Here is a 26,879-nt window from a genome sequence, read left to right on the forward strand (position 1 = left end):
CAACAGTGGCATCTGATTCATAATGTCTGGTTTTGATTGTGTCGCTCTTGTCCCATGTTTTCTCACGTTATTGTCTTTAATGTCCAGGTTTATGAGTAAATACTGTTTATTGTCTTGTTCTCCTGATGCTCTGCAGCATCTCTGCTCTCAGCTGTTCAGAAAATATTAGGACAACAAAGTTTTATTTCCAGTTCCTCAGCTTCGCCATGACGGCAGGCTGACCTCAGGAATAAAACGTATTTTAATAAAATCTCAGCTTAAATGTGTGAATGAGGGAAAAGCTGCTATAAAATATCGTTTCTATTCTGGTTATAGATTTAGGCTCCAAAAACTGGCTAATTTCTTCAAACTGGACTTTTTTTTTTTTTACCTAAAGTACATCTTTATAAATAAAACTTATGTTTTTATGACTTTTGATGAGTTTGTCTGTTTTTCTTGTTCATTTGTTGAATTTGTATAACATGAGGATGTTTGATATGTTTGTTTTTTCTCTCCGTCTTTTTCTCCCTCCAGCTGTTTTCTGCTCAAACTTAATCAGCCGGATTCAGTTTTAAGGATTAAACTCTGAACTTTGAGGCTTTTATTTTGCTGCTAAACGTTTAAGGACGTTTAGCAGCAACATTTATATGTGTTTGAATGTTACCATGGAGACTGAGCTAAAATCTGCATATCTGAGATTTTAAGCATAACAATAAAAATCATTTTAATCAAAAGATTTGTGTTGTGATGTTTGTGGTTACACAGCTGAGTCCTGATCAGCATCAGCTTGTCCAGATTGATGTTTCTGATCGGTGGTTTGAGAACGGCTGCTTCTGAAGCCTGGAGGGGAAACAGCTGATCGGTTTACGATTCCAATCAGAGCAGATGCAGAACTTTGTGTTGCCGCCTACTCTGGGTAAATCACAAACATTTGGAAGATTTCACACAGCATCATATTGGAGAGAGACGTTTTACTAACAGGCATGTTGGGCTGACAGCCTGAGAATCTGCAGCGTCGTCATGTGAAAGCAGGACTTCCTGCTTTCCTGCCGGTTTCCTGTGTTGTTTCTGAATATGAAAAAACAACATTCTCTAATATTCCACTTTCAGAGGCGACGAACTCGTTTACATCTTCTGTCTCCAGCTTGTTAAGGGTCAACAAACCTGACCTGTTGGGAGTCCGGCTGCTGATCTGAACCTTTCCTGTTCCTGTCAGGGTGAAAGTGACTCTTAGATCATTTACAGACTAATGAGAACTTAAAGCTGCACATGACAACAGCAAAGTACCATTTATGAGGAATTGAGGTTTTCTATCGATTTAAGATCTGTGTTGTTATTGTATGAAGCTAAATGTGGTTAAGTTTAAACGTTGGGTTATGAGACTTGAGGTAAATGAAGTGAATGGAGCCAGATTTCAGATTTATTGCACCACAGAGTATTTATGGCCCTGATTCCTTTTCTCTTCCTCAGAACTTCATCTCGTTTCTCTCCTTCCTGGATTCTTCTGTCTGCTCTGTTATTCCCAGTCGCTCGTTGTTCCTCTGCTCCTGTTTATCATCTTGCTTAACGGCTCTTCTGTCTTGGCTCCTTGCATGTTTCCCATCATTAATTTAAGTTGTTTTCAGTTTCATTGTTTAAGATCCATCACTGTGATCCTCTCCAGCTCCTGTCTGCCTCTAAGTGCCTCTGCATAAAACCCTGCTGGCCCTGCAGGGCCAAAACCGAGAGCAAATTATTATTATTATCATTGTTATTATTATAAACAATTACAATGTTTTCATTTAGTAAACAAATAAATCTTTTGTTTATATAAAAGGAATCTAAATCTTTGTTGGTTTAAACATCATAAATGTTGTCGACATGCAAATAATTTCTATTGCTTTCGATTCACGTTCCTCATTTTTTCACACTAATCAACAGAAGCAGGATTATGGATTATAGATCAGGAATTTCAGTGTTTAGTTGAGCATAATGCAGGTTAATACCAGACAAACGCTTTGAGTTGTGCCAAAAAATAAAATAATAACTTATATTTTAAAATAATTTTCTCTTCTCTTCAAAAATCTCTTTCTATGAAAATGTAAATAACTTTTGTTGAGAAGAAGCAAAGAGGAGGGAGGCGAACAGAACCACCCAGAATGGACCCGGGCCCAGTCTGGACTCTCCGGTTCTGGAGGACAGGCGGTTCGTTTCTGCTGCACAGGGAGGAGAATGTGGAGGAAAAGTGTTTGGCGCATTTCCTCCACTAGGTGGAGCAGCAGCTGCAGAGTTTCTGCCACTCGGGACTGAGTGAGTTTTATGAGTCCAGGATGTTCAGCAGCAGTTGGATCATCTGGACACGAAAAGCAGCTCTGAGTTGGAAACGACCAGCTTCTGGTGTCTGAGCGTCTTTTCATCACGTGAAGGAGGAAACGTCCGTCCATCCGTCTGTTCGTCCGTCTGTTCGTCGCTTCAGGAGGTGAGAAGAACAACAGAAATGAAGCTGAAGATCAGTTGATGCTGGATTGTTTAGATGAATGAATAAGATCTCAATAATTTTCTTATTGTTCCTAAGGACTAAAGAAAGATGCATCAGTATTTTTACATATAATATGTGGTGCATGTATCATATCTGATGATGACATTCAGGTCTGACTGAGCTGTTAAACTGGAACTATAACACTGACCTTTTAGCAACGCCTGACATTTATTTTGGACAATGAACTGACGTGTTATTGGTTAGTGTTTATTTAACAGTAGGTACTGCAGTAACCTCTGACCTTTGCATAGTTTTATGGTTGACCAGAGTTTTATAGCTGCAATAAAGATAAAGGTCTGACACTGTGGGAAGATTCTGCAAAGAACTTCCCTTCTGTTATTTGCATAGTTTTGTTTTGTTTTTTCTGAATAATGTGTTATTGTTTTTAACTGACAGAGCAAAACATCAGAGTGTGACTCTCTGCAGCAACCTTTTGCATAACTGTGAGAGATTCCAGTGTCTGCTGAAGGATGTAAGGTGAATAAAATGATCCGGTAAACCTGCTGCTCCAAGTCGCCATCCGGACATTTTCTCAGCAAACAAAACCCAATGGATGGATGAAACTGGTCAAACTGGTGGACTCCAGGGAAACCAGTCCAGAGTATCAAAAGATCCACTTTGTCACCAGGTTGTGATCCGTTCATTGCTCCATTTTTCTGAGTCTTCATCTCACAGGGCAACAATTCGCATCTCAAATTTGGTCTTCAGTCATTGATTGGTTCAAGGTGTGCTGGAGTAAATCAAGCCTCTCCATGAAATGTTACCTTTGACCACATGGACTAATATTTTTCAGAAGAAAAAACAAATTGCCAGGTGGCTCCCTGTGCAACAGGAAGTTCTGGGAAACGGTTTGGCGGCTCAGAGATGTGACTCTTTTGGCCATGGGACTGTGGAGGACAGCTTCCTAAGGAGTATCCGGTCTACACGTGTTTTGTGGACCTGGAGAAGGCGTCAGACTGTGTCCTCTGGGGAGCATCCAGGTGGCATCCAAGGAATATCCAATCCTTGATTGCCCAAAGCAAAAGCAGCACAAAGTCTCACCTCTTCCAGCTGTGAGTTGGACTCTGCCAGGGCCGTCCTTTGACGCTGATCTTATTTGTGGCTTTCATGGACAGGATCTCAAGGCATAGTTGTGGAGAGGAGGGTGTCAGGTTTGGGTACGTTAGAGCTGAGATCCTAAGGTACCCAAACCACAGATGATGGGAATTTTCTGGGCATGTCCAATGTCTCAGTCACAGTCCTCATGGACTACTGCTCTCCAAATTTTAGATATTTCTCTGTTGCAGAAAACCTGATTGAAATGATTGCATGACTTCCTCTGCTTGCCATCAAGTGCTGCAGACGCCAGTGAATCACCCACTTATTCCAGGAAGAAACACCTACAACACTAACACTGTCAGTGTTTCTCAGAAAGACACTTTCTGAGAAACACTAACAGAAAGTCTCTTGTTTGGAATTGATGCTTTCTATTGTCTTAATTTAACATATTTTGATTAACTTTGTTGTTGATATTTATCACAGTTCAAGAAGATGAACTTCTCCATTAACTCTGATTATTCAGCCAATGACTACGAGACCAATGAGGATGGACTTTCTGAACCGTGTTCTTTCAGCAACAGCAACAATGTGAACGTTGTGGTTGGTCCTTACATTCACTCCATCATCTGCATCCTGGGCTTGGTGGGGAACAGCCTGGTCATCCTCACCTATGCCCTCTACAAGAGAACCAAATCCATGACTGACGTCTACCTGCTCAATGTGGCCATCGCTGACCTGCTGTTCGTGCTGGCTCTACCTTTCATCGTCTACAACGAGCTGTACTCTTGGCCCATGGGGCAGGTGGCCTGTAAGCTGCTGCGTGGTTCCTACAGCGTCAACCTGTACAGCGGCATGCTAATGTTAGCCTGCATCAGCACCGACCGCTACATCGCCATCGTCCAGGCTCGCCGGAGCTTCAGGTTACGCTCACTGTCGAACAGTCGCATCATCTGTGCCCTGATCTGGATTTTTGCCTTAATGATGTCTGTTCCCACTTTCCACTTCTACCATTGGTACGAACCATCACATAATGACATCATCTGGTTCAACGGCACCGAAGAGGAAGAGACGACAGATCCACAGTACGTCTGTGAGTGGAAATTTGATGACAGCACCACTGCTAGCAGAGTGAAGGTTGGTGTTCCCAGCACCCAACTGGCCATTGGCTTCTTCCTGCCGCTGCTCATCATGATCTTCTGCTACACCGCAGTCATCATCACCCTGCGGAAAGCTAAAAGCTACAAGCGACACAAGGCGGTCCGAGTGGTGATGGTGGTGGTGCTGGTCTTCATCGTCTGCCACTTGCCTTACAACCTCATCCTGATGCACGACACCGTCCATTTGTTTGATTATAGTGATTGTGACGAGCAGGACTCCCTGCGCATGGCGATGTCTGTGCTGCAGACCGTCGCCTACCTGCACTGCTGCCTGAACCCGCTGCTGTACGCCTTCATCAGCGTGAAGTTCAGGAGCCACTTCAGGAGGATCTTCCAGGATCTCTTCTGTGTGGGAAAGAAAATCATCGCCCCACGACCCGAGTTGCCTCTCCATGGTGGCCTCCAGTATCCGCCGCTCAGTTGATGCTTCTGTGAGGACATCTATTGCCCGCTGGCCCCTCTGGATGTTTAGCAACCTTTATTCTACCTGGATGTCCCTTCAGATAAAGATAAGAACCCATGAGACTTCGACTTTTATGCCAATAGAAGTTTGTAACCTTGGCATCTGTTGAGTCCCTTTTATCCTCAGTCCAGTTACATAAACTCCCTTTGAACTATTGATGTTACAAAACGGACAAATTACGACTCATGCTGAAAATTTGGTCTGGAAAATGTGTTATTTTTTAAAGACCAACATTTTATTTATGTTTGTAGGTTTCTGTTACTTTTAGCATTATTCAATGAGATTCCATGTAACTAAACCTTTGAAGACTGAAACATTCATTGTTTTCTTGTTCACTGCTGTCTCCATTGTGTTGTCTTGATTTTGTTCCTCATTGTTCTGTTTTGGGAACTTATTATTTTTGGCTTACATGTTCTTCTTTAGAAGGTCAGGCTGAAACCTGGGAGTAGTGATGACCTCTGACCTGAACGTTCAGAGCCACATAAAGACAGTTACAAAGTCGGCCTTCTACCACCTGAAGAACATCTGCAGGGTGAGAGGACTGATGTCTCAGTGAGATCTAGAGAATCTCGTCCATGTGTTTATCTGTAGTCGTATTGATTCCAGCAGCAGCGTCTTCACAGGTCTGACTAAAACATCAATCAGCTGATCCAGACGCTGCTGCTGGAGTTCTGACTAAAACCGGAAAAAAGAGCAAGGTTTGTGTTAGTTTATAAATCACTGAACTGTTTAGCACCATAATATATTAAAGACCTGATGTTGAGCCTTCCAGACCTCCCAGGTTCTGGTTCTGCCCTGCAGCAGAACCAGAACCAAACATGGAGAAGCAGCTTTCAGCTTCTAAGCACCACAAATCTGGAACAAACTTCCAGAAAACTGCAAAAGAGCCGAAACACTGAGTTCCTTTAAATCAAGGCTGGTTAGATTAATAACAACTGTAACATTGATTCATATATTTTATATATATCTGATGATTTTGATTATGGATTTTGATAAATTGTATTATTTGTTGCTTGTTTATTGTGTTGTGGTTTTGTTATCTAAACTGAAACGTACCGTGCAATAAACCCAGAGGAGGTCTCACTCCTCTGACCTTTTCCTGACTTGTTTTTATGTTCTTTACCTGCAGCATCAGGAAACCATGAGGAAAGCAACAGGGCCCCCTAACCCATATTCAGGTCCCTCACCAAAGAATTTGTAGGCTACTTTACACTGACTATTATTTTATTATTAATATTACTATCACTATTGTAGATGTTTTGATTTGTATGCTTGTTTCTGTATTTATCATCAAGATAATTTCCCAGAGAACAAAAAACTCATAGGAATAGAAATTATTTTCACAGAAAACTTTTATGAACATTCAACTTAAAATCTGTAGGCCTAACAGCCAGTCAGAGTGGAGAATATATTCTTATTTTGTGCCATTTTCTAGTTGTTAAATATTCCACAAAATGACCAGATAAAAGATGTTCAACATGCCAGTTTAAACTTTGAACTATTTGCAAAACGACTGAGCTCTGCAACATTAAAACATGGATAGAACTGTAACTACATTAATCATAGCTCTTCTTCTCTTCAGTGTTTCTGTCAGTTTCTGGTGGTGCAGCTCTGTGCTGCCTTCAGGAGAATGGGACATCAGAGTATCATCCATAAAACTTCACCCACATGGCATTTAATCTGCAAACCAGAGCTTTCAGTGGAAAAACTAAAGTTCCTTTTAATGCCATAGAAATATGAGACAGAAACATGGATTATATCTTTATATAGACCTGTCTATTGATTATAGATTAATAGTTTCACTGGACAGAAATTACAAAGAACAAATCTGGTTCTAAATCAAATCCTAATGAGTCAAACTGAAAGTGTCATGGAGTCATCAGCCTCATGACATTAACACTGACATGAAAAATAATATTGAAGAAATAAATATATCAAATCTAGTTAAAAACATAAATAAGTGATCAGTTATTTACTGTTATGGTCTGTAAGATATATTTATTCTAAGTACTAGATGTGGTCTAACCCATGGCACTTTAACAATATTATTTTACCTTTTATCTGGAAATAGTGTCTTGTTTATTCTTGCCATACAGTCTCTGTATTAATTATTGCTCGAAAGGTCTTGCCATACAGGTTTATTCCTATGTATTCACTTTGGTTTCTTAGTTTATTCTTGCATTTTGTTCTTCATTCATTTCCATTGATTAATATTATCCTCTCTTGGTTTATTGCTATGTCCACTTTAGTTTCTTTCCTGCTGCTACATTTATTTGATAATTTATTGACCATCAGTAATCTTCACTCATCACCTGCTGCTCCGCCTAATCGTCATGTTTCACATCATGTGTTGATTTTTTTCCCTGTTCAGCGTCGGATTCTCTGTTTTTATGACATAATTCACATCTAGTTCGTCGCTCCGCTTTATGTCCCGCTTCTCCTGTTTCAGAGTTTTGCACAATTCTTTTTTAGCCCCTAAGGTGCAGGGCGGTCGGGAAGCGTATCGATGGGGAAAAGGCAGACCGACATAAACCTTTTAAAACAACGGAAACAATTTCTGCATTCTGATTATTGAAATTTAAAAGTGCTGTGTTGTTCTATCACCCCGTTTCATACCGGACCATTTACAGCACCGGTGTTAACGCTATAAAATGAACGCTCTCTATCGTGGCATCACCCATGGAGGGATTTCTTTATTTCTTTATTTAAATGGGTTCATTTTTCAGAGGGATACATGCAGTTTTACCAAGTTGTTCAAAGTCTAAACTGGTATTGTTGTGCATTTAAGGTGTAAAGTTTACCTTCGACCAAACGCCCCCCAAAGGCATCCCAGCGCCCCCTGCCGTCCTCTGAACGTCCCCTGGGGGGCGGTACTGCCCACGTTGAGAACCGCTACTTTAGAGGGACAAAAATCAGCTGATGCTGCATCTTTGATCAATGCAGAAACCAGATCAAGCCTGGAAAGTCGAGCATTATTTTTAAACCGGCTGGATTTTCTGCTCACACGTTTTCACCAAGACGGATACAGAGAATATGAGAAATGTGTTGTTTGAAAGTGTTTGGATGATCTTATCTGATGATGCAATGAGTCTGTAGAGTATCTAGAACATGAACCAGTAACATCGACTCACCAACATAAAACTGATTCAGCCTTTTCTCCCTGATCTGTCGGCATGTTTATTGGCTGATATCTGATAAAACTACCTGGAGGATGAATCAACGCTTGTATTTCATCACATAAACAGTTTTATAACTTAACAATTCAGTGATCAAACCTTCACTTCCCCGTAATAAATCTGTCTTATTGTTCTTAAATGTCATCAGCAGATTTCATGGCACACTTTCACGTTTTATTGATCCAGACAGAATGAGAATAAATCTATGTTTACAGTTTATATTTAGTATTATTCGGTCATCTTTTAATTATATCGGTTTCAGTGGCAATTGGTTTGTATTACAAGCAGGATTTATTAATGCACAGCAGAGGGCGCTGTTGCTTGAAGAGGACTGATGAAAACAAGCTTCAACATAAATCCGTAAACTGTTGTAACTATTTAATAATAATCTTGGTTTGGATTTTAAAGTAAAGGTTTGAAATAATCAGCTTGACATAATTTAACTAAAACTGGAATTTACTTTACATAGATTGTAAATAATGAACAAATAAAGATGCAAAATAACTAAATAACAAAATCAGGAGGGATTTTTCATTTGTAAGATTTTTTTAAATGAAACATTTGGTGGAAATGTGGTGATGAACTAAATGAGTCGATTAAGTCAAACAAAAAATCTCCACTTTCAAATATCAACATGTTAACACGGTGGTGGAGGAATCATGACTGGGGATTCTGCAGCTTTTGCACATTGCAGACACTGAGTTGACTTAAAAAAAGTAGAAAATATACAACAGGAATGAAGATTTTTCAGTGGCCCAGTCAAAGTAAAAATATTTGAGGTTCTGGAACTGATGGAGTAACATTTTAATCACTTGCTGTGCAGAAAGACCTGCACCGGGGATTAAACTGCAACTTATAAAAATATTTTAGAACCAACAGAGGAGTGATTTCGGCGTGGATCCAGCAGGGGGAGCTGTTCGGCAGTAAATTCGCTGATGTTTGAGAAACATCTCATCCACTTTGACTGATTTACAGAAAAAACGCATTAGCTTTAATTGGACTGCAGGTTGTTGAAGGAGAAGCTTTGGATCAAACAGATTCTCCTGCTGACTGAACATTTTAAAACGGGTTGGACGGATTTGGCATCAAATTCTGGACCTGTGCTTTTTTTATAGTTTGGAAACCTGAATGTGCAGAAATCATGTTAATAGATTCAGGAAAAATACCGAATCAGCTTTTTAATTAGGCTAAAGAGTGAATTAATGATTGCTTGTAATTGATCGGAATTGTTTGTTGGTTCTGGTTCTGGGCCAATCTGATCCCGGTTCAGCACCAAGGACAGCGACTCGGTTCACAGAAACAAACATTTTGTGTTTTATTTCAGAATTTATCACCCATTTATGTTTTTTATATATATTTTTTCCAGCGGAACTTTCTGCAGCCGCGGCTGTTTTGTGTGAAAACTGTAATCCCTCCTCGATGAGTTCTGGGAGGTTCTGCAGAGCCATTGTTCCACCAAACAGCCGGGGTTCCGCTCCGCCTGCAGGGCGTAGACGCGGAGTCCAGCCTGGAGCCTCGGACTGAGGAGGAAGAGTCCAGCGGTCAGTGTCCGGCTTTGTGTCCGGAGACACGGAGAGCCGCAGCTAGACCGGAGGAGGGGAAGCCCGGCTGCAGCAGCCGCCGCGCCCCGGAGGAGATGGAGGGAAACTTGAAGCAACAGAGTGAATGAATGAGAGCGCAGCGAGCGGAGCGTCAACTGCTGAGGATTTCAGCAAACAGGTGACAACTGGGCCTGACAGGATCCCAATCGAACCGAGCCGGTAACTATGGACCAGATGGCAGCGGACGAGGTGAAGCATCCGGATCCAGAGCGCAGCGACAACCCGCCGCTGATCACCGCGGAAAACTGCTACGAGCTGCTGGAAGAGGCGAAGCGCGGCGGCTCGGAGCGCGACAGGCAGCGGCTGCTGGGCTTCATGAGCGACCACTACCTGGAGGTGCTGCGGAGCCCCGCCGTGTTCGGCCGGCTCACCGCCGCGGAGAGGGAGCTCATCCTGGCCCGCAGGATGGAGGGGCGGAAGGTGCTGGCGGTGGCCGAGACCTGCGAGGTGCTGGAGAGCAGCCGCCCGCAGAGCCCGCAGCGGGAGGACCCCGCCCCGCGCCGGGTGTTCTGCCTCCACCCGGACTCCCAGCGCTGGGAGCTGCTGACCGTCCTGCCGGAGGAAGTCCCGGCTAAAGGCTCCGGGATGTGCACCCTCTACAACTACCTGTTCGTGGCGGGCGGGATGGGGACGCAGGACGGCCGCTCTACGGCGTCGGACCGGGTGTTCTGCTTCAACCCGCGGACCGGCCTCTGGAGCCGGGTCCGCCCGCTGACGCAGCCGCGCTGCCAGCTGCGGCTGGTCTCCATGGACGGTCACCTGTACGCCATCGGGGGGGAGTGTCTGTTCACCGTGGAGCGCTACGACCCGCGCGCGGACAGGTGGGCTCACGTGGCTCCGCTGCCCAAAGGCTCCTTTGCGGTCGCGCATGAAGCTGTTGCGTGCGGCGGCGCGCTGTTCGTGTCCGGCGGCTCGCTCTTCTACCGCCTGCTGCGATACGACAGCCGCCGCGACGAGTGGGAGGAGTGTCCGTTCAACGAGAGCCGGCGGCGCTCCGCCGACATGGTGGCGCACCGCAGCCTCATCTACCGCTTCGACGTGGAGCGGGAGCGCGCGGCCGTGAGCGTGTACAGGTACAACACGCTGGTGAAGGTGTGGCTCGGCGGCGCGCGCTTCCCGCTGGACAACCCGCAGCCGTTCCGCTGTGCGGTGCTCGGAGACCGCATCTACTGCGTGAGCCGCGGCCACGCGCTGCAGTTCGAGGTGCGTGAGGAGCGCGAGGGCTTCCTGTCGGAGGTACTTCCGGGTCCTGCGGAGGCCCGCGGGTCCCTGGTACCGTTCGTCCTCAGTCTGGACAAGTGACCCGAACCGGGTGACGTCCTGCGGTCAGCCGCGGTGCCTTCCGATGAGTCCGACCAATGAAATTAGAACAGTTAGTTTAATCAGTAATTCAGCTTACAGCTAATAAAACATTGGTGTATTCTCTTGATGTTAATTTGGTTTATCGCTGGATAAATTATCTTTATTGAGCAGAATAAGAGAAATAGAATGAAATATATTGAAAATATCTTTTAAAAATGATCACAATATCAAGAAATAAAGTACAGTTTAAAGCTGAACAACATGAAACAAACAAATAAAAATCAGTTTTGTAGATGTGACGTCACACACAGGGACTGCTGACTCAGCATTGATTGTTTATGAAAATATTAAGAGCCTTTTGGGTTTCAGAGGAGAACCTCTTGCATAATTCAGGACAACAGTGTCACATATCCTGCAGAAGTCATGGAGCATGAAAGAGGTCAGTGATAAACATGACCCCAGACATGTTCAGCATCCTGCATTCATAAATATTACAACAGAAATGTAAGGCATGCTCTGTTCTCACTGCCTGGTTATCAGTGGAATAAAACTGTTTGGATTATTCCTGCTCTGGATCACACAGGTGAGAGGAAGTTTCTGCTTCTTTTCAGATTAAACTAAAATGAAGTCCCAGTTTTCAAGTCTTTGGAGATGATCTGCTGAATGTTTCCCTGCTGGAACTGAACTCTGATCCAACTGGAAATAAAGCTGCCTCCGATATTTAACACGTTTGAGTCTCTGAAACGTTCCTCCTCTTCCTCCTCTTCCTCAGGCTGTGGCTGCCTGAGCTCACTGCAGATGTGAGTGAATTGCTGGGAAACGGCAGCAGAATGTGTGTTTCATGCCGTCAGCGCGTTGCTGCACTGAAACGGCCAACAGAGCTGCAGTGTCTCCAGCCTGAATGGGTCTCTGTCATGTTTCCTCGCCTCAGTTTAATATCCTGCGTGTGTCTGGATTACTAATGTGATGCTGAGCTGCAACATGAACCAATCATCTGACAGTAAATATAAATCCAACTTTTAGACCTGAAATTACAGAAACATGAGATTTGGAAATGATTGGAAAATGTCCGATTTTATGCGAGTACTTTATGGAAATCAAATATGAATCAACTTTGGCTCATATTCTGTTGTTTATGCTGAACTCCCATATCTTTAAAATGTGTTTACTGTCATATCCATCAGTCAGACTTTCCTGTTATCTCTTATTGTGGTTCAGTAAACATGTTCTTCAGGATTTCTGATGGTCTTTCTGAGTTTTTTGGCCTTTAGCTGCTTTCCATCCACATTTTCTTATCATAAAAATTATTGCTTGGAACAGTTTGTTTCCATCAAATAAAACATAAAGCAGCAGAAATTCTTCAATATGCAGATGATATTCTGATATTTATCTGTGGATCCCGGTTACATTTCCCATCTTCACCAGTTCCAAACCAGTTCTGGTGTCACTTGATTCCAGTTTCTTCCATTTTCCTGCATCTGAGCTGCTTCTCTGGACCTGGAAAATGTTTTACAGCAGATTAAATTATAGCTGGTTTTACTAACAGCCTGTGGTACTTTGTGGCATTTTGGGGGTAATTGATATTTACATGTCACATTTAAGAAGAGAACTTACAGTTCAATCAGCCTCAGTTTTTCCCTTCTACTTATTTTTGATCTAATATGTAATATTATATTATATATCTAATATGTTCCCAGACAATTATAGGCTCCTTTGGGCCAATCAGAGAGAAGGACTTGGGCCTTTAGGGCCCCAAGTTTAGTAAACTGAGGTTTTTAAGCAGAAAAGGATTTAATCTAATCTTTTTAGGAAAAGGAAACATAATAATAAAACTGTAAGTGAGCATTTAAGAATATTAGTGATTAATTAATTGATTTAGTTATACAGAACTAATTCACAACATGTCGCCTCAAGGTATTTCACAATAAAAGCCCCGCCCTCCAGGAAGGTGTTAAAGGTAAACAGAACACCAGACCAGGTGTAGTTTCTATAAAAAGTTAAAAACTGACAGAAAAGATGAAGTTAATAGTTAAAATAGCAGCAAATAATGCAAACGTGGAGAGTAGTAGGAGAATGTAGCAGAGTGAGGGGTGCTTCTCATTTCCTCCTGCAGCTTCACTGCACAGGTAGATCAGAATAATCTAACTATCAGTTTTTAAAAGTTAATTTTTAAGCTTAGTCTTAAAAGTAGGCAGTGTGATAATCATGCTGATATAACACTGATATAAATAATATTCGGAGTTGTTTCAGTTTTTATTTCCTGGAGTTTGTTTTCATCAGTCCCCTCCATGCAACAGCGCCCTCTGCTGGGTGTTAAAGTTTATTATCATGACAAACTGGCTTCGTTTAGTTTTTGTTTCTCACAAATGTCGCTACATTAATTAATCAGGATTTTAACTACAAATAAATTGTAATTCATCATTCTAAACAATATTACACATATGCAGTAAATATAGATTTATGACTTATTCTGGATTTAATTTTGCTTGACAAAACAAATTAAACTGTCCTGCGAAATCTGCTGAGGAAATTCAATAAGAGGAAAGATTAAAATACAGCTACAGTTTTACACGTCATGTTTTCTGGCTCTCTTCTTCTTCTTCTTCCTGTAATAAATGACTAAACATTTGAAGTCACAGTGAGGTTAAGAGAGCAGTTATCTCACCTCATGGTCTGTGGGTTCATGATGCTGCGGCTCAAAACATTCAAACACGTCAAGAAAAAGGCCAGAGTGAGACATCTTCAGAGTACCGACAATCTTTGCTTTCATCTGGAGTCGTGCCACAGAATGACCACCAGGGTGAGAACTCCACAACAAACAACTTTATGTTAAAAAAAAATATTTATTTTGACACCAAAATCCCCCAAAATACAGATTTTATATCAGCCTCAACATTCACACACATTAACGTTGCTTAAAGAAAGACAGGAAGACTCTTTCAGCTCAACGCAGCAAAATAAAAGCCTCAAAGCTGGCAGAGGTTTCAGTTTAATCCTTAAAAGCTGATTAAGTTTGAGCAGAGAAAAGCTGGAGGAACATCGAAGATAAAAAAAAAATAGAGCTGCCTCCTTCTGAGAAAGAAAGTCTCTATATTTAACATCTTCAGGTTACACAAGTCCAACAAATTCACAAAAAAAGAAAAAGAATCTGTCAGTAAAAAACAGTATTTATATATTTATCTACAATATGTATTTTGATGAACATTTTCCAAAGAGTTTGAAGAATTTAACCAGTTTTAAGGGGCTAAATCTGTTCTGACGAGACCAAATCTGAACTTTGGGTCACAGTTCCAAGATGGCACCAAACCACCAGTGGACCATGGTGGTGGCAGCATCAGGCTGTGGGGTCACAGTTTGGGGAGTGGTGGTTCTGTGTCATAGTGAATCCAATTATATATGGAAATCAATAAAACAATGACAGAAGAAAATTAAAGTTCTGGACTGACATTAATTACCTCAGAGTCTCCAATCTGCAGCAATGAGTTATTCTTAACTTCATCTAAATAACTAATGTTGTTCAATATAACAATATTCATATTATAAAATGGAGGATTCCGTGTTTTTCCAACTCTCCAAGGAATAATTGAATTTAATCTCCACTAAAGAACGACACTAAAGTACCAGAAATATTGTTTTTATATTCTCATTAAGTGGGAAATTACCTACTTTTTAAATAATTTTCTATAAATAACATCCTGAAGGAGAAAGTCTATTAATCCTCTTTATGTTTTATGTGAATCTTTATTGTAAAATTTAATAACCGAAATAAAATAGAGCTTCTTTATAAATGACAACTTTTCTGGAAATGATCATCTTGCTTTTTGATGAACATAAAAAAAACTGTTTTAAAAAAATAGTTGAACAGATTTAACGCGTTTATGTGGATGAAATTAAAATAAAAGTGGCTCTATGTACGGAAAGGCTGCGTTCACACTGCAGCCTGAAGTGACTCAGTTCTGATCTTTTTGATGTAATGCGACCTGCATCTGATCTTTTCATGGCGGTGTGAACAGCTCAGGTCGGATTCTTTTAGAATGTGATCCATATCCGATACGTATCCGATTCAAATGCGACCGTAACGTTCAGGTCGCCTTCATCCGAACTGAACGTCACTGATTCTCAACAAATCTCACGGGAAGCGGGAAGAAAAACAACAACCATGACCGATTATATGAGGATTAAGTTGTTAATTTGCTGCTCCGGCCGGATAACAACTTCAAATATATAAGCTAAGCTCCACCGTTAGCCTCCATGTTTACTTCCGCAAACATTCAGCTCTTCTTCTTCTTCTCATGGCGGTTGGCAGAACACTGAGAACGCTGACGCTATAGCGCCCTCTACTGCGCATGCGGGACACTTTCAGGTCGTTTGCCCGTTTACACTGCAGGTTGAATTTACTGGAAGTGTGAACGGTGCTGGCAAAAAAAAATAAAAAAATCCGATTTGACAACAACAAAAAATTGGAATTGGGTCACTTCAGTCTGCAGTGTGAACGTACCCAAAGGTTACAGACTCCAGTTCTAGTCAAAATCCAGAACTAAATTTCTGGGGTCATCCAGAAGGGCAGTGGATGTCCTCACAGATAAAAAGATTTGACTTTTTTAACAGATAAGTCAAGGTGCAGATAAACTTCTACTGAAATGTTGAACTTTAACCTATAGGTGCTTGAACAAAGTATTAGTTTAAGGGTGTGAAAACTAAAGCAACCAGCATGTTATTACTTATTCATTGGTTTTCCAATAAGCTATATGTCACATAAAAGCTGTAGCATTTCCAAGGCAGTAGACACGTCTCAGTCAAATCATCGTCTCTAAACACTGGAAAATCAGGGAAAATGTTTTATGTCTTGTCCAAATTTATCCTAAATGGAGACATTGAGACTTAAGGTTGGTGCATCCAGCTGATCTAAGAATGAACCATGAACAGACATCAGTAATCACTGTTTTTAACCAAACTCATTGAGACAGAAGAAAAACTTGACTTTTCTGCTTCTTTCCAATGAAATTTGATCTGTTTTACCATTAGACATCATTATGCCTAGTATGGAACACAATATTGTCAGCAGACAAGATTCTAATGGCAGCAGAGCAACAATCAACACAACAAACCTAAGGAGTTTGTCACATTCTGTTTTCTCTGTCTAAATTCATCACGTTGCTGCCAAATTTGCTTTAGAGTAAAAAACAAAAAAGTCAAGTTTGAATTTTAGAGACCTGCAGGTCTCAATCTGATCACATGGTAAAAGATGTGCCGTTTTCACTGGATGAATCCACCGAGCGACGAATAGTGGACATGAAGGTATCTGAGTTGACCCTGGAGAAACGGCGCGGGGCGATGTACCTCTTACCCAAACACCACAGGTCACGGAAGATCCTCCTGAAGTGGTTCCTGAACTTCACTCCGATAAAGGCGTACAGCACCGGGTTCAGGCAGCAGTGCAGGTAGGCGACGGTCTGCAGCACAGACATCGCTGTGTCCAGGGAGTCCTGCTCGTCACATTCAGTGTGTTCGAACAAACGGACAGTCTTATACAACAGGGCCAAGTTGTAAGGCAAGTGGCAGGCGATGAAGACCAGCACCACCACCATCACCACTCGGACCGCTTTGTGTCGCTGGAAGTTTTTAGCTTTCTGCAGGGTGATGATGACTGCGGTGTAGCAGAAGATCATGATGAGCAGCGGCAGGAAGAAGCCAATGGCCAGTTGGGTGCTGGGAACACCAACCTTCACTCTGCTAGCAGTGGTGCTGTCATCAAATTTCCACTCACAGACGTACTGTGGATCTGTCGTCTCTTCCTCTTCGGTGCCGTTGAACCAGATGATGTCATTATGTGATGGTTCGTACCAATGGTAGAAGTGGAAAGTGGGAACAGACACCATTAAGGCAAAGATCCAGATCAGGGCACAGATGATGCGACTGTTTGACAGCGAGCGTAACCTGAAGCTCCGGCGAGCCTGGACGATGGCGATGTAGCGGTCGGTGCTGATGCAGGCTAACATTAGCATGCCGCTGTACAGGTTGACGCTGTAGGAACCACGCAGCAGCTTACAGGCCACCTGCCCCATGGGCCAAGAGTACAGCTCGTTGTAGACGATGAAAGGTAGAGCCAGCACGAACAGCAGGTCAGCGATGGCCACATTGAGCAGGTAGACGTCGGTCATGGATTTGGTTCTCTTGTAGAGGGCATAGGTGAGGATGACCAGGCTGTTCCCCACCAAGCCCAGGATGCAGATGATGGAGTGAATGTAAGGACCAACCACAATGTTCACACTGTTATTGTTACTGAAAGAACACGGTTCATAATCAGGGTAGTTCTCATAATATTCATAGGGTGGAGGAGTGGAGTCATTGGAGACGTTCATCTTGTTTCACTGTAATAAAAGTCAAGAAAACTTCATTGAATTGAGACAATAAAGAACAGCGATTCCAAACAAAATGCTTTACACGTCATGATAAACCTGCAGGTGGCAATAATGTTAACATTAAACACAAGCTGAAGGAGTGTCAACGAGTAAAATCATTCTGTTTTTACTCGTTGACATAGTCAGATTTCTTTTTAAATTATAGTCTGTGTATATATTGTTTTCAGTTGATATCATGAATTAAAAATCAAGGTGAGTACAGACAGAAAGTCAGTGAAGAACTGACAAAAGTTCTACATGTATCAAAGTTTTGGTGATCTAATTAGGCAAGAAAGACTGAGAAACCTTTTGAGGTTCCCCTCAATGGACTGCCATTGTGCCATGGTGGAGGGGTTTGAGTGTATCCAGTGATCCTGAATATCATCGGGACTCTCAATGAAGCCTGTGAGCCATACTGTCAGGGGCTTCATGCCCCTAGTAGAGCCACCTAAGGCAGACAGGTCCTAGTTAAGGACCAGACAACGTGCAGTCCAAAGACCCCATATGATGAGTACAATCAATGGCCCACTCTGGAGCCAGGCCTGGAGGTGGGACATGCTGGCAAGCATCTGGTGGCCAGGCTTCCACCCATAGAGCATGGCTGGGCACAGCCTGACAAGAGTCCTCCTAACCACGGACTCACCAACTGTCGGAGGGGCCAAAGGGGTCAGGCGCAGCGTGAGATGGGTGGTGGCCAAAGGTGGGGACATTGGTGGTCTGACCCTGGGCTACAAAAGCTGGCTCTCTGAAGGAGCCTGGGCTGATGTGTGAGGTTGAGAGGTTGAAAATAGACAGTCTCACCTCAACACATGGCTCTGGAACCAGTCTCCTTGAGAGGGTTGGATGGTCTGTCACTCTGGTGTTGCACCTGGTGTGAGGCACCGAGCAGAAGTGGGCATACTAGTTGTCCCCAAGTGCTGGTGCCTGTACATCTGTGTTCAACCTTGTGAACAAGATGGTAGCCTCCCTCTGCCTATGTGTGGCGGGATGGGTTCTGACTACTGTTCAGACTACCCACCCTTTTTAGAGTCATTGGAGGGGGCACTGGAGAGTGCTCTTCTAGCTCAGGTGGTCAATGGGGCAAAAACTCGGCCACGGGAGGAGTTTGGAGAGACCATGGAGAAAGACTTTCTTGTGGGCAGAATACTTTGAAGACCCCCTCAATCCCACCAGCATGTCTTCCTTTGAGGAAGCAGTGCCTGGGGACTTTAGGTCGGGCTTCTCATCTCTGGTACTAGGGTCACCGAGGTGGATAAAAAGTTTCTTGGGCCAAGGTTCCAGGGGTGGGTGAGATTTGTCTAGTGTTCCTTACGGCTCTGGATGTTGTGGGGTTATGATGTCTATGCAATATTGTGCAGACATCGAGGGCAGTTCCTCTGGATTGGCTGACCTGTGTGGTGGTCCTCCTATACAAAAAGGAAGATCACCTTAGAACGTGTTCCCACTACACAGGGGTCTATTCAGCGGTTCTGGAGAGGAGGGTCCATTGGATAGTCGGACCTCAGATTCAGGAGGAGAAGTGTGGTTTTCGTCCTGCTCATGGAACAATGACCCAGCTCTACACCCTCAGCAGGGTCCTGGAGGGTGTGTGGCAGTTCACCCAACCCGTCTACATGTGCTTTGTGGACTGAGAGAAGAACCCTGTGGGGAGAACTCCAGGACTGTGTGGTACCAGAGCCTTCGATACAGGCTGTAAGGTCCTTGTATGACCCCACTCAGAGTCCGATCCACAGTTCTGGCAAGTTCTGAGATTTTATGATTCATTACTAGTACAACCTGAAGTACTGTAAGCTGAACCTCTGGCATTTTCTGAATAAATTAGACATATCTGGTTACAAAAGCATATTGTTAAATAGGTTAAGTGATCAAATGAGTGCAGAACTTTCTGTGCAGATGCTTCCACTTCCTGTGATTACTTCCTCTGTTTTTGGTTCAAATGCCATAACTGTTAACAGCAGAAGCAGCAGTTTTCTCATAATAATGTTCCAATCAACAGGAAATAAGTACAATACCACTGAGCCACTGCTGCAGCGCCTCATGACTTCATAAAAACTCGGCTTTCAGGTATTTGTCACTGACACACTTTTCCGCCTCCACATTGCCAGTTTGTGACAAAAATTGTTTCTCATTTGACTTTCTGCCAGTTTTATTCAGTGTGATGGAAGAAGTTCAAAAACCCTGACATGAGATATTTAAATGATCTGAAATGTGCCCAGAAACTTTGGTGTTTGAAAAGGTTGGTTCTGCTGGTAAAGAGCGTGGAGGCATCACACAAGAACGTCCCAGTTGTGGTCTGAAGAAGGTCTGAAGGTGTGATGAGTTTGTTTTTTTACAAGTGTCAGAGCTGGGAGGAAGTTTGCAGAAAAGAGGTCAGCCTGACTCGGAGTGACCCAGTTCACGAGTGGTTTCCTTCCCTCCCCAGCACAGATCAGAACCGCAAATTACAAAACTGAGTAAACACAGACTCTCACAATTTCACATCTGGGGAAAAACCAAAAAAATGAAAACATGAAAAGAAGAAGGGTGTTATCTTATTGTCGGCTTATTTAGTTACTAATATAAGGAACATTTCCTCATTTATTCCAGGAGTTCATCAGTTTTTAAAGCTCTGTGACCTTCTGAAGAGGAAATTTCATGAATGCACAGACATGAGTAGAATTCATGGAACTGGTTTGTTCTTCACCAATGCAGCTCAATTCAAGTCAATGAGACGATCTGTACAGAAATAAAACCACACGTGTATTTCCTCTGTCACTTTCCTCTTTTTTATTTACTTCTATCAAAAGTAAAGGGGCAGTTTCTCTTTTTTGTGCATAACCTGTGCTGCTTCTCTCACGTGCTTCAGATGGGAAATAAATGTAACAACCAGCTGAGTTCATCCACATCAAGCAGACAGACACGGCAGAAAACGGCTCCTCACGATGTGATGTTTGACTTTCAGTGACTTCATCTGCTGCACATGTTGCTACACTGAAAAACACCAAGAACTTTGTCTACTTTATACTGTAAACATCTCAGTACAGTTACTTTCACGTAACTTCTCAAGGCAGAGCAGCAAGTTAATAATTCATGACTATTGAGAAAAAGTAAATGTCATGTTTCCAATATTTGTTACCTTGTTTTGGGAATCCATGGAATAATAATAATAATAATAATAATAATAATAATAATAATATGTTAACGTATTAAAATAAAATAATATATAATATTTAATTACTATTGTTAATAATTATTTTATTATTAAAGTAATATTATTATCCTTAATTATTATTTGTATTTTTATTAATAAAAACTAATAACTACTATTATTAATAATATTTCTATTATGTCATAATAATACTTATTATTATTATTATTATTATTATTGGTAACACTTTATTTGAAGGGGGTGAATAAGACTGTAATAAACATGTCATAACACCTGTTATTAACATGAATAAGCCTTCAAGAATATTTATGACTGTTGTCATAAAGCGTCATTCCGTAAATTATTCAAAATGTCTGTTATAACAACTTGACATTAACCAATAAATCGTTACTGATATAAATTTGTTATAAAAGTATTACTGATTGCACTTTAAAAATGAGGTAACTTTATGTTATTAAAGGTAAAGTTTAAACTTCCTTGTGGCTGAAACGACATTCTAAATTTGAGATGTCGGTGAAGACAGAAGTCTGTCCATTGAGCAGAAGTACAGATCAGGAACTTGAAGCTTTTGAGGAACTTTCACCTTTTAAAATAACTTTAATTCTCCTTTTAAATGGATTTTCTTACTGCTTTGATAAAATAATGAAGCATTAAAATCATTTATGTTAAAGAGTCACAGGAACGTGAAGTTCTGCTGAGGTGCTCAGGAAGCCCAGGTTGGCCCAACAGCAGCCTTCAGCTCATACTTTTTCCTTCCACTCAACTTCCTGTTAACATGCAATGTCTTGAATAAGTCTGTGCGGCTCACCCTCCATTTTCCACTTCCTATAAACGTCGTCGAAACTCGAAACAATCCTTTGATTATCCTGCTGCGCATGAATAACTTTGTCCTTCCACTCAACTTCTCATTAAACTTGAGTCATTATTCCCATCATTACTTTTCCAAAACATTTAATTTCTGAACTAACATTGTTCATCAATTACTCTGATGTAGCAATTTGATTCTTTAACAATCTCAGTTTTACTGAAAATGAAACAAATGACTGATCCATGAAGCCACTTCATCTTCAGGCCTTGATGATGTAAAACTGCTTCAGTCACATGACTGATAGAAAAACCATTTCAAGCTGCATCACTGGACCAGTTCTAGGTTCACACAGTAATAACAAAACTTCATTTATGAATTTAGTCTCAAAGATTCATTCTTGTCTAAAAACTGGATCCATTCATTTGTGTCCATTTGTTCCGTTTATGCAGCAGAACCCGACCGACCGGCCGACTTCTCGTTCTGGTCCATCCAGAAACATGAATCGTGTTCAAAGCTGTAAATGACTTCAGCTCAAGCAGTGATTGAGTTACAGGACAATGCCTTCCTGTTTTTCTCTGGTTCAGAGCTTCTCTCTTCACAGGAGAAACTAAAGCCGGTCAGAACCAGGAGAACTTTGGTTCCTTTTTCCGTTACTTCGGGTCAACGTGTGTACGGCTTTCCTTTAGGCTCTTCACAGTCTTCACAGACATCATGGGAACCAAAGAGTAGCATCCATCACTCTCATTAAGATACTGCAGCTAATGTTAGCATTTGTGCTGCCGGAGCAGAGAGCCTGACTAATCCACCGGCTTATTATGCTGCTGTTAGCTTAAATAAAGAGCAGAAAGCTTTAAGAAACAACAGCTACATTTAGTGATCTATGTTTTGCAAGTAAATATAATTTTAAAAATTGATTGTATTAACAAAAATATGGAAAAGAAATACATCCATCCATTTTCTTACACCCTTGTCCCTCAGTGGGGTCAGGAGGGTTGCTGGTTCCTCTCCAGCTGGCGTACCGGGCGAGAGGCGGGGTCACCTGGACAGGTCACCAGTCTGTCGCAGGGCAACACAGAGACACACAACCATGCACACACACACACACTCACACCTAGGGACAATTTAGACAGACCAATTAACCTGACAGTCATGTTTTTGGACTGTGGGAGGAAACCGGAGTACCTGGAGAAAACCCACCATGCACAGGGAGAACATGGAGACTCCATGCAGAAAGACCGGGAATCGAACCCACAACCTTCTTGCTGCAAGGCAACAGCTCTACCAACTGTACCACCGTGCAGCCCAAAAGAAATACATAAGAACTAAAATCCCAATAAAGAATCATTAAATACATTAATACCTGATGCTACATTGTTTCAGCAGCAGTAAGAATAATTTCTTGCCTTTGTGTTTAAAATAAAAGCGGAAACGTTTTTATAACTGGGAAAACGTGAAACTGCTTCTGCTCACGTTTTATACTGTCTTTATTTTTAAGTCAAAGTTAACAATTAATTACAACCTGGTGGCTGTGAACCACTTCTCACATTTCCTCATGAAGCTCAGGTTAAACAAACAAACAGGACAATAAAAGCTGATCAACACCAAACAGGAGAAACAGATTCTGACTGAAACGCATCAACTGCAGGAATTTAGTTCTTAATTTGGTGGATTTATGATTAACAGAAAGTGAAAGTTGTGCAAACGATCAACATGTTTAACCTTTATGCCACATAATGAAGGAAGGTGTTAGAAAAACTAAAATGAAAAACGATGCAGGAAGCTGAGGCTCTGATCTTCACACAGCTGCTCTGAGCGCAAACATTCATAGATGCTATTGTTAATAAGTTATATTCAGATGAACCTCAGAGGCAAAATTTAAAAAATAAAGCGTAATATGTGTCTTTTTTCCACCCAGTTGACTCACAGACTCGGTTTAACAGACGCAGTTATCTGCAGGTTGTTGTTGAGGCTTTAACACAGGAACAGAATCAGTCACACCGTCGGTTTCACTGATAAACATCTGAGGTCTGCAGTGTGAAAAGGCTTTAAATAGACGTGAACACGACGACATCACCAAGATTTTAGAGATAAAGACATAAAAGTGAGCAGCTGTGAGAGACGTTACATCATGATCTGAACGGCAGCATGAGGTTCAGGCAAGAGACGAGATGCTTCTACCCAACTCCACATCACAGCACAAAGCAGCAAACGTCTGAAGTGAAGCTTCAAAATGTTGAGTTTAAACCTTAAGAGTCAACAGGTTACAGAAAAAGCATGTAGAGAAAATGTTTGGAGCTCACCTTTCTGCGGCGAACAGAAGTAGGGCTGATGTTTGTGATGCTGCGGTGGCGAGACTGATGCTGCTGCTCAACATCACACTGAACCCTGCTGATAAAAGGGAAACGGTGTGTGTGTGTGTGTGTGTGTGTGTGTGTGACCTGCAGCTGAAGTCTTCCTCTTTCAGCCCCAGCAGAAGTGATCTTTGTCCTTCCAGCTTCCTCCTGCTGAACTCGAAGCTTCACGTTTATTTAAACTCGCATCACTTTATTTACGACGCGCCGCAGAAACTGACGTCTTATTTACGGCTCTTCTGCAAACATTTAGGAGCTTTTGACGAAGCGGCATCTGGTTCTGACTCATCTGAAGAGCTTTCAGAGGTCCGGTCTCATCTGTGGGCGATTAATAAAACATGCAGCAGCTGCAAACCGTCCAGCGACGGGAACTGACTCTTCATCAGTGGTGCTGCGTTTCAGAATAAAACAGAACTTATTGTTCAATGTTTTCTACTTAAATCCACCATCCAGAAGCTTCTAGTAGAACTTTCTGAGGTCTGGACTTTGACTAGGCCGTTAAATCAAACGTCCCCACAGCACCATGCCTCCTCTAGGGCTCCAGCAGTTGACTGTTTTGTCTCTGCTGTGAATTTAGATGCATTTTTTATTTATTTTGTAAGAATTTGTATTTTATTTTAGGTCATCTTGATTGATGCTATTTGTTATTTTATATCTAAAATGTACATTTTTTAATTTATTAGATGAAATTATATCACTTAGGAAACGTAATTTGTTATGGAGTGCTTTTATTTTGAAATCACACATTCACGTTTGGCTTGATTTGATGATTAATGATCACATTAATCATCATTAAAGTGATTATTTATATAGCATGACTTTTATTTTGAAATCCTACACATATTTAATTCAAGGAGCTTTTACTTAGTAAAATTAATTTAATATTTTATAGGGAAATATTGTGAATGCTTCCTTGATTTTGGCTACTTTCAATAAAAAGTAAATTATTTTCTGAATGACTTTTATTTTGAAATACATCTATTTCCTTACGTCACATAAATGTCTTATTGTTTAGTGCAACTTATTTATCTTAGCATTTATTCCACAGACCACTAAATGCATTACGTTTACATTAATATTAGTTTTGTCCTTAACGGCCTTCCGTACGTTTCTCTGAGCTCAAAGTTTCCCTCAGGCAGAAACTGGAACAGAAACTTTCCCTCCAGGTGAACCCAGTGAAACAAACCCTTTTATTGCTTTAATCAAACTGTACAGATTTAAATATCCAGAGGGGAAGAGGTGCATGATGGGAGCTTCAGGACACGTCCTCCATGTAGTCGGCTCCGTGACTCTGACTGATCTGAGAGACGCTCAGGTCCTGCGTGGTTTCGTCGAGCTGAGCGACAGACAGACAGACAGAAGGCGACTTTCAGAGCTGACCTCAGATCAGACGCTCACACCAGACAGGAGAGGGTTAAACCTTGTCGCTCGTCTCCGGACCCTCGATGGAAACCTCCTCGATCTCCTCGCCGATGCTCAGCTCGCCGTTGGAAAGGTCCGACCGATGGCTGAAACACAGAACCGGCTTACAGCTGAAGCTGCAGAGTTTATGCATTTGTTCTCCTGCTGGGGGTCAAACCTGAGTGAAGGTGGCATCTACACTTGTGCCGCTATCCTTCCAGAGGTCACCAGAGGTCAACCCCCCCCCACCCCCCCGCTTACATTTACAAAATCTAACACACTGGGTGCCAAACAGCTCAGCTGCGTTTGTGCTGCTGACAGTTTTGTTTGTGCTGCTTTTGCATTGATGACATCTGGGGACGTTTTTATTAAAATCTTTAAAATGATAACAGAAAAAACTGAAATTATTGCTGCACTGAAGCTTCACAGTGACGTTGTTAGACTTGCAGGAGGAGGGAGGGAAACTTCACTGGGGTTCCTGAGACAGCAGCTCTTCCCTAAGCCTGACCCCTGACCCCTGACCCTAAACGTCTCAGCATCCTCACCTGTTGAAGTCGTCGTCGTATTCCACGTCTTCGTCTGTGGAGACAAAAAAACCCCCCATCAATCGAATGGTTCGACCCGGTTTCATTCATGGAACTAAAGGATGAAGCAGATCAAATGGTTCTGACCCAAATGCAGAGACCCGGTTCTGGGAGACTTAAAATATTTGTCCTTGAAGTCGTTGAGCCCTAAGAAAAGAAAAACACCTGATGTTCAGAAACTGATTCACTCGGAAGGAAGGAAGGAAGGAAGGAAGGAAGGAAGGAAGGAAAGGAAATAGGAAGGAAGGAAGGAAAAAGGAAGTAAAGAAGGAAGCAAGGAAGGAAGGAAAAAAGGAAAGGAAATAGGAAGGAAAAAAGGAAAGGAAATAGGAAGTAAAGAATGAAGAAGGAAGGAAGGAAGGAAGGAAGGAAGGAAGGAAGGAAGGAAGGAAGGGAAAAAAAGGAAAGGAAATAGGAAGTAAAGAATGAAGAAAAAAAGGAAGGAAGGAAAGAAGGAAGGAAGGAAGGAAAAAGGAAGTAAAGAAGGACGGAAAAAGGAAGTAAAGAAGGAAGCAAGGAAGGAATGAAGAAAGGAAGGAAGTAAAAAAGGAAGGAAGGAAGGAAAAAGGAAAGGAAAAAGGAAGTAAAGAAGGAAGCAAGGAAGGAATGAAGGAAGGAAGAAAAAAAGGAAGGAAGGAAGGAAAAAAGGAAGGAAGGAAGGAAGGAAGGAAAGAAGGAAGGAAGGAAGGAAGGAAAAAGGAAGTAAAGAAGGACGGAAAAAAGGAAAGGAAAAAGGAAGTAAAGAAGGAAGCAAGGAAGGAATGAAGGAAGGAAGGAAGTAAAAAAGGAAGGAAGGAAGGAAAGAAGGAAGGAAGGAAGGAAAAAAGGAAGGAAGGAAAAAAAGGAAGGAAGGAAGGAAAGGAAATAGGAAGGAAGGAAGGAAAAAGGAAGTAAAGAAGGAAGCAAGGAAGGAAGGAAAAAAGGAAAGGAAATAGGAAGTAAAGAAGGAAGG

The 26,879-nt window shown here is 42.0% G+C and overlaps 3 protein-coding genes and 1 pseudogene across 9 annotated transcripts in view; 2 read left to right on the forward strand and 2 right to left on the reverse strand.

The window, feature by feature from the left end:
* Positions 1 to 4,027: 4,027 nt before the first annotated feature.
* LOC103457179 (C-C chemokine receptor type 6 pseudogene) lies at positions 4,028 to 5,251 on the forward strand (annotated as a pseudogene).
* Positions 5,252 to 9,544: 4,293 nt separating this feature from the next.
* LOC103457144 (kelch repeat and BTB domain-containing protein 11-like) lies at positions 9,545 to 12,470 on the forward strand. Its single transcript, XM_008397099.2, has one exon. It carries the CDS (start codon positions 10,098 to 10,100, stop codon positions 11,232 to 11,234), a length of 1,137 nt encoding a protein of 378 aa, XP_008395321.2. The 5' UTR covers positions 9,545 to 10,097; the 3' UTR covers positions 11,235 to 12,470.
* Positions 12,471 to 14,066: 1,596 nt separating this feature from the next.
* Positions 14,067 to 24,981, reverse strand: ccr6a (chemokine (C-C motif) receptor 6a). Its single transcript, XM_008397100.3, has 2 exons — positions 23,892 to 24,981; positions 14,067 to 17,605 (listed from the first exon to the last, which is right to left on the reverse strand). Exon 2 carries the CDS (start codon positions 17,594 to 17,596, stop codon positions 16,466 to 16,468), a length of 1,131 nt encoding a protein of 376 aa, XP_008395322.2. The 5' UTR covers positions 17,597 to 17,605; positions 23,892 to 24,981; the 3' UTR covers positions 14,067 to 16,465.
* A 122-nt stretch (positions 24,982 to 25,103) lies between these two features.
* cep43 (centrosomal protein 43) overlaps positions 25,104 to 26,879 on the reverse strand; it is a 16,540-nt gene continuing 14,764 nt past the window's right edge. For all 7 annotated transcript variants that reach the window (XM_081602735.1, XM_081602737.1, XM_081602738.1 and 4 more), the window contains 4 exons: positions 26,015 to 26,074; positions 25,889 to 25,922; positions 25,363 to 25,450; positions 25,104 to 25,278 (listed from right to left, as the gene is read on the reverse strand). In XM_081602735.1, coding sequence (XP_081458861.1) covers positions 25,198 to 25,278; positions 25,363 to 25,450; positions 25,889 to 25,922; positions 26,015 to 26,074 — 263 coding nt within the window. In that variant the 3' untranslated portion in view covers positions 25,104 to 25,197. The remainder of the gene's footprint in view (positions 25,279 to 25,362; positions 25,451 to 25,888; positions 25,923 to 26,014; positions 26,075 to 26,879) is intronic.

The sequence above is a fragment of the Poecilia reticulata genome, chromosome 21 (assembly GCF_904066995.2).
Source record: "Poecilia reticulata chromosome 21, P_reticulata-male-v2, whole genome shotgun sequence".
Classification (NCBI taxonomy): domain Eukaryota; kingdom Metazoa; phylum Chordata; class Actinopteri; order Cyprinodontiformes; family Poeciliidae; genus Poecilia; species Poecilia reticulata.